Source organism: Crotalus tigris, unplaced genomic scaffold (assembly GCF_016545835.1).
Source record: "Crotalus tigris isolate CLP2741 ecotype Arizona unplaced genomic scaffold, ASM1654583v1 scf7180000017536.10889498, whole genome shotgun sequence".
Lineage (NCBI taxonomy): Eukaryota > Metazoa > Chordata > Lepidosauria > Squamata > Viperidae > Crotalus > Crotalus tigris.
Window position 1 is genome coordinate 10,305,553 of NW_024096460.1, and position 13,842 is coordinate 10,319,394.

Below are 13,842 nucleotides of genomic sequence, written 5' to 3' on the forward strand. Positions count from 1 at the left end.
CCGTCTTCCTGTCTGGCTCTCCTCTTCAATAAACTGCAACCTTCTTTCTAAAGCAGTCTCCATGTTGTTTATTCCCAGCTTGGACTGGACCCTGATGAGGATTTTTCTCTCAACATCGCTTTTCTCAGGGCTGTTGTAACTTTGAATGGCCGCTAAATGAACGGTCACTAAACTCGGACTGCAAGTTGAGAATTGCCTGTGCACCCAAAAGGCCTGAAACTCAGATGCTATAAATAGTTCCTTTAAAAATCAAAATTATATCTCCTGCATCTATTTCCCTCCCCCCCCCATATGTCGTCTTCTTCCATTTCTTCACTGCTTGATTGGTTTTCACAGTGAAAGGCAAAGCATTTTTCTGCATCCTTTTAGTTGCTCTACACAGGCAGTCCTCAACGTGTAACCATTTGTTTAACAACTCTTTGAAGTTACAATGGCACTGGGGAAAAAAATGACTTGGAACTAGTCCTCGTGCTTACAACCGTTGCAGCAACGCCACAGCAGGGGTCTTCAAACTTGGCAACTTTAAGACTTGTGGACTTCAACTCCCAGAATTCCTCAGCCAGCGAGAAAAAAAGCAGTTACCTTTTGGGACAACTATGACCTGAAGGATTGAGACTCGCCATAGATGACTTACCTGTACGTTTTTTATCCACACTACAGTTCAATTCTACTTGTTGGTAAAACTAAAAAATTGGTTTCCATGCACCTTTTAATGAGTACCTGCCCGTTATAAGCCAGTGAGTTGCAATAACTCTTTCTTAGTTTGTTTTTCAAGCTGGAGGGAACTCGTTGACCTGTGTTTTTCCTGCCTTTTATAACTGTCTCTTTGCACTCTTTACACATCCAGGTCCCTTTGGAATAAACCATGGCGTAGAGCTTCACGCTGACGTTATAGAATACGCCAAGCAGAAACTGGACTTCTTCATCAGAACAAGTGACAGCTTTGACAAGTAAGATGAGAGGGTCCTTTAGTTTGCATCAAAGCGGATTTTCAAAAAACAAAAAAAGTCCTACTCTTCAGATGGTAATTCCTAGTTCTAGAAGAAAGTGAATCCAAGACAAAATACAAGTGGTCCTCATTCAGCAGCCACTTGTTCAGCAACCCAACTAAGCAAACCCCATACACACACACACACACACACACACACACACACACACACACACACACATTCTTTGGGTTCTGAAAGATTAAGATCTGGCTTTGCTCCCAGGCTTGGGTTTAATGGTATGTTTAAGTTTATTTTTCCCTTTTTTACTGTTATGGCTGTTTTTGTCTGGGTGATTATTATATATATAAAATAATGGGATGTTATTATAATATATATTATTATATAAAATAATGGGATGTTATTATAATATATATTATTATATATAATAATGGGATGTTATAAGCTACGGTTATTATATATGGGATGTTATAAGCTGCGGTTATTATATATGGGATGTTATAAGCTGGCCAAGGTCTTTTGGAGAGGGCCAATTATAACAGTTCTGGAAATAATAGCACCGTAAAGAGGTAAATGATAGATGAGCACTGCAGGTTATGGGTAGTCTTGCGGCTTTCAAGGACAGTCCAGGGCAGGGCTGGGTGAGTTACTATCCAAACTATCTGAAGGGTTGTACCTTACCAGCCCATATTCTAACCCTATGTATGTTGCAAATGAACCAGTTTGATACAGTCGTTAAGCCATCACGCTAGAAACCAGGAGACTGTGAGTTCTAGTCCCGCCTTAGGCATGAATGCTGGCTGGATAACTATGGGCCAATCACTAGGAGAGTGTGAGTTCTAGGCATGAAAGCCAGGCGGGTGACCTTGAGCCACTCACCAGGAGACTGGGAGTTCTAGTCCCGTCTTAGGCATGAAAGCTGACTGGGTAACCTTGGGCTGATGACTAGGCGAGTATGAGTTCTAGTCCCACCTTAGGCACGAAAAGCCAGCTGGATGACTGTGGGCCAGCTCCTCTCTCTGAGCTTGCCTCACCTCACAGGGTTGTTGTTGGTGAAACACAGGAGAAGAAAGGAGTATTAAGTCTGTTCGCCGACTTGAGTTACAACAGGTGGGGTAAAAAAAAAATCTGAACGAAAATAAACTGCTCTCCCTGTTGAATTCTCCTGCCGCGTTGAAGTCTCATTCACAACCCACCTTCCTTCCTTCTTTCTTTCTGAGGTTTGAATTCTGTGAGCCTTCCTTTGTCTCTGGAAACTGCTTAGAAATCTCTCCAGACTCCTCTCAATACGACCGCGTCTACTGTGGAGCCGGTGTCCAGAAGGAGCACGAAGATTACATGAAGAACTTGCTGAAAGTCGGTGGGATTCTCGTCATGCCCCTGGAGGAAAAGGTTGGCCGGTGGGGATGGGCGGCGTTAGTGTCCGACACTGTTTGGGTTCTATACATCCCGTAAAGAGTTGCCTGCTAAGAAACAAAGGAAAGGGACGTCAAATAGATCTGAGATGGCTGGGGGGCAGCAGAGCAGGAGATCCGGAAAAGGAGCAAACCAACTGGGAGAGGGAGGGAGGGAGAGAGAGAGAGAGAGAGAGAGAGAGAGAGAGAGAGAGAGAGAGAGAGAGAGAGGTTTTTCTGCGGACCGGAGGGGGTGCGTGTTTTTGTCTGCTGTCTGCATCGCATGGATGGGGCTTTGCTTGTTTGTGCAGCCCGGTTGCTGGTATGCTGCGGACCAGTGCTGGTCCACAGACCTGGGGTTGGGGCCCCCTGAGGTACAGTATAAATTGTATAGTGCCGTATAGGTAGTCCTCGACTTGGAACCAGGATTGCCGTTGTTAAGCCAAGCCGTTGTTAAGTGACTCTGGCTTCTCCACTGACTTGCTTGTCCGAAGCCAGCTGAGAAGGTTGTAAATGGTGATCCTGGGATGCTGCAAATACAAGATGGTTGCCAAGTGCCCGAATTTTGATTATGTAACTCTGGGGATGCTGCGATGGTCGTAAGTGGCCATGTTGCTTTTTTCAGTGCTGTTTTAACTTTGAACGGTCAGTAAACTGTTGCGTGAGAAAAGCACATCTTCCTTCCCCCCGTCCTTCCCACTTTCTGCAGAATATTTTGCTTAAGAGGATTTCGGGTTGAAATATTGAATTGGAAGTTGCATTTGTTTTAAGGCAAGGATCCAACAAAATTAAACACATCTCAGGTTTGTGTAATAGAATTTTGTACCCACTCTTTGACCTCTGTGGCCAAATTACTATTTTCAGGTTGATCAGCAGATATGTGCCTTTCCATCATCTTTCATTCTTTGTGGGATCCGGTTCAGTTTTAAGTGTAGATTAGGCATTCAATTATAAAGAAAATGTGCCTGCATTTTCTGCGTCGCATGAGAAAAGCACATCTTCCTTCTCCTGTCCTTACCACTTTCTATGGAGGGACGATCGAGAGCATCCTGTCATACAGCATCACAATCTGGTTTGGAAGCATCCCTGCTTCGGACAGGAAGGCGGTGCTGAGAGTGGTGAGGACGGCCGAAAAGATCATTGGAGTTCCCTCCCTTCCATCCAGGACATGGTACATAAGTGATGCTTGAGCAGGGTCCGTAAGATTGTCTGGGACAGACACTACACACCCTCTCCACAACCTGTTTTCCTTGTTACCTTTTGGGAGGAGGGGGCTTCGTGGTATCGAAGGCAGAACATCTCGATCGAGTCACAGTTTCGCTCCACACTGTTGTGGTTCCGGCTAATGAAACATTCCAAAGAACTTCCAGGCATTGATTTTCCTAAAAGTTTTTTATTGTTACAAAATGTCGGCATAGGCACAACGGAGGGATGCTAGGATCTAAGTTCTCTTCCTCTGAGCAGTTAAATTATCAGCATGTTCCCTCCCTAAATTAGCCTTCATATCTCACACTATCCAATTAGTGTGAAGGTCAAATGTTTTCCTCCTCTTTCTTTCCCTGGGCTTTACCCCCAACGCCCCTTCTGCTCTTTATTAACCCCATATTTGCCAGACAATTCTGCATATTGTCAAAAGCAAGTATATACAATATTTGCAGTGTTGACACACACAGTATCAACCTTGTGAACTTTAAAGCTCCCTCTTTCCGTTATGTACTCAAGATGGACAGCGAATAATATTTATGTTACTTATATGTAAGGGTGTAGGTCTGTACATATGTTGTATATAGTATGTTTTAAATGTGTGTTTTGTATTTGTACACTTTGAGGGCAAGAAACTGGAGCAGAGAAGGGGCGGGGTGGGAGGGGTGTTCCGTGATTTCTGCTGTAGCACATGTTTCATCTTCTGCTTTTGTCTTTCCCTGCAGCTGACAAAGATTATTCGAACAGGCCCTTCCGCCTGGGAGACCAAGAAAATCTTGGCTGTTTCCTTTGCGCCTCTAATCCAACCCAATCATTCAGATTCAGGAAAGTCAAGACTGGTTCATTTGCGTAAGTCAGCCACGTCTCCCCCGCCTCTCTTTATTTGTCCTTTCGTTCCATTTTGAAGATTGGGTCTAGTGCTTAAGCCCGCGGTGGCGAACTTATGGCACGCGTGCCACAGGTGGCACGCAAAGCCCTCTCTGTGGGCACGTGCGCCGTCACCCCAGTCCTACGCCTTCAGTTGAGTTTTATAAAACCTTTTCGCTTTAGGCCTCCGCCACTATGTGCAAAAAAAAAAAGGTTCAATCAATTTCAACTTCTCGCGGGAAAAAAAAATCACGCAAAGTTGGAATTGATTGATTGAACTTTTTAGTCCCACCCAGTCTGCCGTTATCACCACAGCCACGTCCACCCAATGGGCCACGCCCACCCGGCACCCAACGATACATAAGTGGGTTTTGGGTTGCAGTTTGGGCACTCGGTCTCTAAAAGGTTCGCCATCGCTGGCTTAAGCCTAGAAACTAGGAGACTGTGAGTTCTAGTCCCCCCCTTAGACATAAAAGGCAGCTGGGTGTCTTTGGGCCAATCATCAGGAGACTCTGAGTTCTAATCCCGCCTTAGACATGAAAGGCAGCTGGGGGGATTTGGGCTAGATACCGGGAGACTTTGAATTCTAGTCCCGTGGCAGGCATGAAAGCCCTCTGGGTGACCTTGGCCCACTTTCTCTCAGCCTAACCCACCTCACAGGCTTGTGCGAACAACAGGAGGAAGGAGGAATATTAGGAAAGTTTGCTGCCTTGAGTTATTCATAAAAAATAATAAAGACAGGTTATAATAATAATAATAGTAAAGTTGGAAGGGACCTTGGAGGTCATCTAGTCCAACCCCCTGCTCGGGCAGGAAACCCTACACCATTTCGGACAGATGGCTGTCCAGTCTCTTCTTAAAAACTTCCAGTGTTAAACAAGTACATGAATAAGTACCACTTTTTCCATTGCTCTAATGGGCAGGATTGTTTAGCTCACCTGGAACCAGGGTCTCCACTCTTTTTACCATGCCCCCCAAAAATAGGCTAAGACGGGGGTCCCCAACCCCGGTCCGTGGACCAGTACTGCGCCACGGCATGCCAGCAGCCAGGCCCCACAAACAAGCAAAGCCTTATCCGCGAGATGTAGGCAGCACACAAAACCACGCCCCTTTCGGTCCGCGGAAAAACCTCTCTCCACGGAACCGGTCCCTGGTGTCCAAATGTTGGGGAGCTCCCAGCTAAGATGTCACTCAGGCAATGGGTCCTCCTCCCCTCCACCCCCCCAGGAACTCCCACCATGAAGAGAGAGCTTATTCTGGAAGGTATAGCCTAATGTAACCCTAACTAGAGAGCAGGTATCAGTATGTGAGAATATCTGGCAGTTATTGGGTTAAATGCTAGGTATGTTGATGGGTCAGTGGGAGGAGTCTAAAAAGGTCATTGGGAGTTCCTGGACACAAGCCAGGCTGGAATCTCTTTGTCTGTAAGAAGCATGGGCCATGGAAGGTCACACAATGAGCTTGAGTCGTTATAAAGATGGCATGGAAAAGAGCATCATTCATTTACTATACTGACTCTGAGTAAAAAGCGCCAGGTGTAATTTCCAGAAGTAGCAACACAGTATGTATGCAAATTGAGCTTTCTGTTGAAATATATTTTTTGTTATAATCATTTCTACCGAGTTGTCTATCTGACTTGATTTAAAGAAGGCGCTTTTAACTCAGAGTCAGTATAGAGCAGTGGTTCTCAACCTTTTTAATGCCGCGACCCCCAACCAGTCATAAGTTGAGGACTACTCAAACGGTCATAAGTTGAGGACTACTCAACTGGTGCAGCACTGTTTGCAGAATGGGACTTTTGGTGGGCTCAGCAGGGCAGAGACAGCCTGGACAATTCCTATTGGCTTTTGAAAGCCAATAGAATTAGACTCTATTCAAGAGAGTCTATTCTATTGGCTTTCAAAAGCCAATAGAATAAAAGGGAGTAGCACAGCTAAGGAAAAGGGGGAAAAAAGGCCGGACTGCGTTGTTTGGCGACCCCCGTGAAATGGTCATTTGACCCCAAATGGGGTCCCGACCCACAGGTAGAGAACCACTGGTATAGAGCTTGATTCAGATTCTTTACCAGACTAAGCATGAACCAGTTTAACCCCGCTTTCCATCAATCTGCATGTCCAACACTTGATGTAGAACTTCCAGTAGGTCTACCAAAGAAGGAGAACACCAAGAGAGAAGCCTGGGCTCGTAGTAAATCTTTAAAAAGGGTTTATCACGAAATTGCCCGTCAGTGCTTGCAATGTCAGGAGGATATAAGCCCCATCAGCCGAGTCAGCCCTAATGGCGGGGAAGGTTCACGTTCCCGAACTTGACACACGAGGGAGCTGGGAGAAAGGTATAAATCTTCTTATAGCCTCTTTTCTCCATTCGCTCACCCTTAGGAAGCCTCACCTCTCTTGTGGGATAATTAGCAAGGGGGGAATCAGTGTTTGCTTATCGGAAAGGAAGAGACGACAAGAGAGTAAGCAAGCACACAAATAGGGAATGCCTATGGAAAGGAACGCCTTGGCTATTTGCTTAACATGCTGCTGGCCAAGTGGGATACAAAAGGAAGCCAATAGTCTGAAACACATTAGGAGTCCCTGCAGATTTTAACTCTGTCAGCCTCTAGGGCAGCGGTTCTCAACCTATGGGTCGCGACCCCATTTGGGGTCGATCGACTATTTCACGGGGGTCGCCAAGCAAGGCTGTCCGCCATTTTTTTCCGCTTTTCCGCCGGGTGCCTTACCTCCCTTGGGCTGGGCCAGCTGGTGGCCCAGCCGGTGGTCGGCCTGCTCCGTCTCTGCCGCTTGCCAGCTACGCCTCGGCCGGCGCAGGGGGCGGCACCACGCATGCGCGGCACTCCTGGGCAGGGAAAGTCCTCGACTCACGACCAGTTGGGTAGTCCTCGACTTACGACTGGTTTAGTCCTCGACTTATGACCGGTTTAGTCCTCGACTTACGACTGGTTGGGGTCGCGGCATTAAAAAGGTTGAGAACCACTGCTCTAGGGGGCGCTGCTCATCTCCGTTTCAAGGCCATGGAGCCGGCACTGTCCAAAGACACTTCCACAATCAAGTGGACAGTATGACTTTGCCCAGCGCTTATTACCTTCCCGCCGAAGTGATACCTATTTACCTGTTTGGGACTGTGCCAATTTCAGACAGCAGGAAGCCAGGGAAGATGGTAAGGTTAACGTAACAACTGTTATTATACTACAATAACTCGACCTGCCTCCAGAAGTTGTGAACGCTCCAACACTGGAAGTTTTTAAGGAGAGACCCGGACAGTCACTTATCTGGGGTAGGCCACCTTGGCTTTTTTATGACTCGTGGACTTCAACTCCCAGAATTCCTGAGCCAGCCGTGCTGAGGGGAAAGGGAGAGTTTCCAAGCTGAGCCATGCTGGCTCAGGAATTCTGGGAGTTGAAGTCCACGAGTCATAAAAGAGCCAAGGTTGCCTACCCCTGGTATAGGGTTTCCTGCCTGAGCAGGGGGTTGGACTAGATCGGGGTTTTTCAACCTTTTCACCCATTGTACCACTTTTAGGATATGGCAGTATCTGAATACCACCAGTTGCCTAGCAAAACTTGATGACCCCGCCCCCCCCCCAAAAATGAAAAAAGTGATAAAGTACAGGTAGTCCTGGACTTACAACAGTTTGCTTAGTGACTCTTAGAAGTTACAATGGCACTGAAAAAAGTGCCCCCCAAGCCACAGCCGAGCAAGACACCTGCCTGCCCACCCGGCGGCACTCTTCCTCCTGTCCGAGGTTTTCATTGTTGACAGTGGGGTGGGGGGTGTTTGGTTTTTATTCTCCCCCCCCCCCGTCTGCTGGGTGGTTGCAGCAGGTTTTGGTCACTTCACATGACCCTGGGACACTGTGACCATCATAAATATGAATCAGTTGCCAAGCAGCTGAATGTAAATCACAAGATCCTGGAGATGCTGCAACATTCCAGCTGATTAGCACTTCTTCTGGGCTCACCAGAAGCACCAGGATCAGTGCTGTTTTCCAGCTGATTGGTGCTTCTTCAGGGCTCAGCAGAAGCGACAGGATCAGCACCGAGCTCCAGCTGGAACCTGGCGCTGATCCTGGTGCTTCCACTGAGCCCTGACAGCCCCGAAGAAGCGCCGATCAGCTGGAAAGCGGCACTGATTGATCTTGGTGCTTCCACTGAGCCCTGCAGCTCCAGCCATCTCTCTCTCTCAGACTTGTGTGGTGCTGCCACCGGTTCAGCTCATTCCTCTGCCCCGCTACCACTTTTCTAGGATGGTTGCGTCCCACATGCCAGGTGCCAATATACCACAGGTGGTACCCGTACCACTGGTTGAAAAGCCCTAGACTAGATGACCTCCAAGGTCCCTTCCAACTTTATTATTATTATTATTATCATCATCATCATCATTATCATTATCATTATCATTATTATGTAGATGTGGACCTTAGTCAATAATAATAATTAATTAGACATGAATCTCAGTCTATTATTATTATTATTATTATTATTAACTTGTTGATGTGGCCATTCTGGTTGCTCAGGGGATCTCATCTCGTTCCAATTTGCGTTGGAAGACAACGTAGAGACCAATCAGCTCTCTGCTCTTGCCCAGCATACGGTAGATTTCTCCAGCTCCTTGATCAGATTGCTGTACCTTTTTGATCGGTTTAATTTCCGCTGAGTCCTTGGTGCTCCTGGAGCTTGGTTGGTTTCCTACAGACATTTCATGACCCAACTAGGTAACGTCATCAGTGCCAGAAGGGAGTGGAGTTTGCAGAGGAGGAGGAGGAGGAATATTGTGAGGTCCTTGGTGCTCTCTGAGCTTGGTAGTTCGTTCCCTGCATATGTACAAGTGGTGGGAATGTTCTCGATAGCTCCTTGATTGGGCTTGTCACAACTCATTTGTATATAAAGAGAGAGCACCCCCTCTTCCTTCTAGTGCCGATAATGTTACAGTGAGAACAATCAATCAGTGGTACGGCTTGCCTTCGGAAGTTGTGGGTGCACCATCCCTGGAGGCTTTTAAGAGGAGATTGGATGTCTATTTGCCCGGAATTTATTTTGATTTATTTATTACGGAAATTTATTTCTCACCCGTGTTGTATCGAATGACTCCTGTATAGGAATGGTATAGGACAGTGATGGCGAATCTTTTAGAGACCGAGTGCCCAAAATGCCACCCATTGGGTGCCGGGTAGGTGTGGCCCATTGGGTGGGCGTGGCCCATTGGGTGGGCATGGCTGCGGTGGTAACAGCAGACTGGGTGGGATTAAAAATTTCAATCAATTCCAACTTTGCAAGATCTTTTTTTTTTCCTGCAAGAAGTTGAAATTGACTGATTGATTGAACCTTTTTTTTTTTTTTGCACACGGCAGAGGCCTAAAGCGAAAAGGTTTTATAAAACCCAGCTGAAGGCCTAGGACTGGGGCGACGGCACGCGTGCCCACAGAGAGGGCTCTGCGTGCCACCTGTGGCATAGGTTCGCCACCACAGGTATAGGATCTCCTGCTTGAGGAGGGGTCAGACCCAATGAGTTCTCTTCCAACTCTGTTATTCTGTTAACTTATTTATTTATTTATTTATTTATGAGACTTATATACCGCTTGAAGTGCAAGCACTCTCTAAGCGGTGTACACCAGTAAGCAATGTATATATATATATTTACATTGCCCCCAACAATCTGGGTCCTCATTTTACCTACCCCGGAAGGATGGAAGGCTGAGTCAACTTGAGCCGGTGAGATTTGAACCGCTGACCTGCTGAACACAGTCAGCTAAAGTGGCCTGCAGTACTGCACTCTAACTGCTGCGCCACCTCGGCTCAATGAAACATCGGCAAGAAAACCACCAAGCTCAAGAGAGCACCCAGGACCCACCCGTTCAATCCTGAGCCACAAATATTCTCTCCCATCAGTTTAGTCTCCCCTACCCTGAGCCAGGTATAACTCCTGGCTCCGAACACAGGTCCCCCCACCTGTTTCCTTCTCCTCTTTCCTCTCTCCAGCCCCTGTGGTGGTTCGCAGCCTGCAGGACCTGGCTCGGATCGCCATCCGCGGCACCATTAAAAAGCTGATCCACCAAGAAAGAGCCAGCAAGAACGGAAACGGCCTCCGAAACCCGCCGAGGTTTAAACGGCGCCGGGTCCGGCACCGCCGCATGGAAACCATTGTCTTCTTGGACAAAGAGGTCTTTGCAAGCCGGATCTCCAACCCGTTGGAGGATACTAATTGTGAGGAATTGGAGGAAGATTGCAGGGAAGAGGTGGAGAACTCTATTCCGGAACTGAAGCCCGAACCGCCTACCAATACCTTGAGGGAAAAGATTCTCAGCCTGCCTCTTCCCGACCCGTTGAAATATTACCTGCTTTATTATAGAGAAAAATAGGAGCCTGGAGAGAGAGAGAGAGAGCGTTGGCCAGGGAGGGAGGCAGGACAATAAAACACTCAGGAGGGCTGACAAACACAACACCACTTGCTTGCCTTTTAACACAACCACCGGCGGGGTGAGCTAAACTGGGGGACACAGGCTGCCAGGAATTTAAAATGGGATAGCCCTTCTTCTTCTTCTTTTTTTTTTTACCCCCCCCCCCCCCAGATCCTTCCCCTTGATTTGTGCGCTCCAGTTTTGTCTTAAGCAAAACTTCCTTGGTGGGGAAAAGGGTGTGGCAAGCTGATCCCGTGTCTGACGGAAGTGAGGGTTTCATGCTGGTAAAAAAAACAAAAAAAAAACCCTATAAGAGGAAAAAAAAAAATCACACGTTTGCTGAAATACCTGTGAATATCTCAACCGTTTGTTTGTTTGTTTGCTCGTTTGTTTGTTCCTCTCCTCCAGGAAGCAAATTAGCTTGGCAGGAACCCAAAGGTGTGGATCGGGCCGGCAAAACGTAAAATGAGTTGAATTTGAGCCGCTCAGCCTCCTTATCTACAACAGTCCACTGGAAAAAAAAAATAATAATAAATCTGATTGGCAAGTGGGCTGGGAGGCCGGGGCCTTCGCTGAAAAAGCCAGGGTTTACGCAGAGCTTTTGCAGGAAGGGGAAATGATCTGCAGAGATGATGATCTGGGAAGATCCAAGAAGAGATCCCCCTGTGTGATTAAAAAGAGATAGAAAGAGGCGGTGTGTATGTGTTTGTGTGTAGGTGTGTGTCTTAAGCAGGAACAGTCGGATTATGACACCTTAAGCTGCACAAAGTCTGCCCTTTCAATTTGCTCGCCTGAAAATCGGTTGGGTTTATCATTCCCCACAAGGATTTGAGGTGATGAAGAAAGAGATGAGTAGGAGAAGGATAACAGTTCCTTCACACCCACTGGGCCTTTTCAAAGGTCTGTTATCCGGGGGTTGAATCAAGTACGTTACGGAGGGGAAAATGGGGCACCTTGTTTGAATTCAGGCCATTTGTTGTCTAAACAGGGAATGCCTGGAGAAAACTGACAAGTGGTTAGTGGGTTCTTGTGTTTTTAAACCCCCCCCCCCCAAGGGTCCTCCGCTTTAGCAGAAAGGCTATAAAAATTCAACGATGGGCTCACTTCACCTTTTTCTGTAGAGGCTAATGATGAAGCTTACTTTGAAAACATGGCACAAGACTTTTTAAAATGTCCTGTAACCCATCGATCCTTATTCGGAAAAGTAGATTATTCTTGGGTTGGAATTTAGAGTGAGCAGAAGCAGTAACTCTCATTAAGGTTTTTAAATTTTTTTCTTTTCCCTCCAGCTGAAATATTGGGTATCATCCGATATTCCCCAAGGGGCGGGGGGCTTAACGATAGTTTTCCGTCCCTTTTGGATTTCCCGTGGAACGTTTTAATTTCATTTAACTTCTCATTATTCATGGCCTGGCTGCTTAAGTTAGAAAACAGTGAACCAGAGACTGACTTTTATTTCTGGTTGCAATGCAGATTTCAAGCAGGCAAAAACCGTGTTTAGCTCCAGCAAGCAGCTGTTCTCACCCTGAACACACAGCACAACAGCAAAGTCCTGTGGCTTACCAGAAGCTGAATTAAACCCGTGCTTTGTAATTCCCATCAGGGAGACCTCTAGCCTAGCCATTGCATGTGCAGTGTTGCGTTTCATGTTGTGTCATCTGAAGCTTTTGTGTCAACGACAACAATCATTTGTAGAGCTCTGTTCTCGATAGTACAGTTGTGTGCTGTATTCCTTCTATATCTTCCACTCTGCTCTGAATGATGCTGTTAATTGTTAAATGCTCTTGTGTCCCTTTTCTTCCACTGAGTCGGTCTGTTGGGCCTTTTTACGCTGTTATCATTTTGGGTGAACGGCCATCAAGTTTGACATCGTAGGTGTGTTCCCTGTAGCAGATTCGAGTTTTCATGGTCCAGAAAGCAGTTTATCAAAGAATCTACAAAGTTCTTCTCGCAGACTTGGGTTTAATCTTCTTCTTTCAGCGTTCATAAACTCTGCCCCAAAAGAGGCGTTCTTTTCATCAACTTTTAATTCTTTCCATTTGTTCTTGAGTTGTCTCAAGAAAGAATGGTCAAAGTTACTGCGTGGAAGTTTTTCTTCATCTTCTCCTTCGTTAAGAACGATCTAGAATTCATTTTTTCCAGCGTGTGGGGAAAAAACCCACAAGGATCTTATGGAGCCTTTTGCTCTCATTTGGGGTGAAAGATTTGCAACCCATTGTGACTTCTTATTTTTATCGATATATGAAGGTAGAAAAATGTGTGTTTGGGTGACAGCATAACTGTGAAGTAGCATAGGCTTTAACATTGTAACAGAAGAAGAATTGTCAGTGTGGTATTCCTATACACCAGCATACACACACACACACACACACTGGTTAACCCAGTCAGTGTGTTCTAGCAAACTAACAAGGCCTGTGACATCTGTTCTTGCAAAATGTATCGCAATTCCCTCAGATGTTTATTGTTTCCAGCTTCCCATAAGCATCCTTTTTTGGTAGCTTCAGATAGAATTGCCAAGCTGTACCTTTTTGCAAAAGGTTTTGCTTTCCTAAAGTAGTTAAAGATGTAAATAGCTTAGAGATTAAGATTGGAAAAGCAAAGTTATTTCTGAAGCATGGAGAATGTTGGAAAGACGTGGTTTCAAAAATACAGATTTTTACCAACATACATGTCTGTGTCAATAAAAATGGTTCCACCTTAAGCGGTAGTATTGGTGCTTCATACTGGGAACACGTTCTGTGCATTTTTTTCCCCCATTGTTCTCACAGTAACTTTCAGAATTGGCCTTCAAAGTAAGTGTGGTGGATGGCCAGGTTAGGGTGAAGAGAGAAGCAACCTGGAATTAAGGAGAAACTTCCTGACAGTGAGGACAATCAGCCAGTGGAACAGCTTGCCACCAGAAATCGTGGGCGCTCCATCGCTGGAGATTTTTACGAAGAGACTGGACATTCATCTATCTGAAACGGTATAGGTTCTCCTGCTTGAGCAGGGGGCTGGACTAGAAGACCTCCAAGGTCCCTTCCAGCTCTATT

General features: G+C 46.3%; 1 protein-coding gene across 1 annotated transcript in view; it reads left to right on the forward strand.

The window, feature by feature from the left end:
- The window catches only part of PCMTD2 (protein-L-isoaspartate (D-aspartate) O-methyltransferase domain containing 2), a 31,162-nt gene extending 17,651 nt beyond the window's left edge, over positions 1–13,511 (forward strand). The window contains exons 3-6 of the mRNA XM_039349112.1: positions 848–950; positions 2,168–2,339; positions 4,270–4,393; positions 10,392–13,511. Of these exons, the coding sequence (XP_039205046.1) occupies positions 848–950; positions 2,168–2,339; positions 4,270–4,393; positions 10,392–10,771 (779 nt within the window). The 3' untranslated portion in view covers positions 10,772–13,511. The remainder of the gene's footprint in view (positions 1–847; positions 951–2,167; positions 2,340–4,269; positions 4,394–10,391) is intronic.
- The last annotated feature ends 331 nt before the right edge of the window (positions 13,512–13,842 follow it).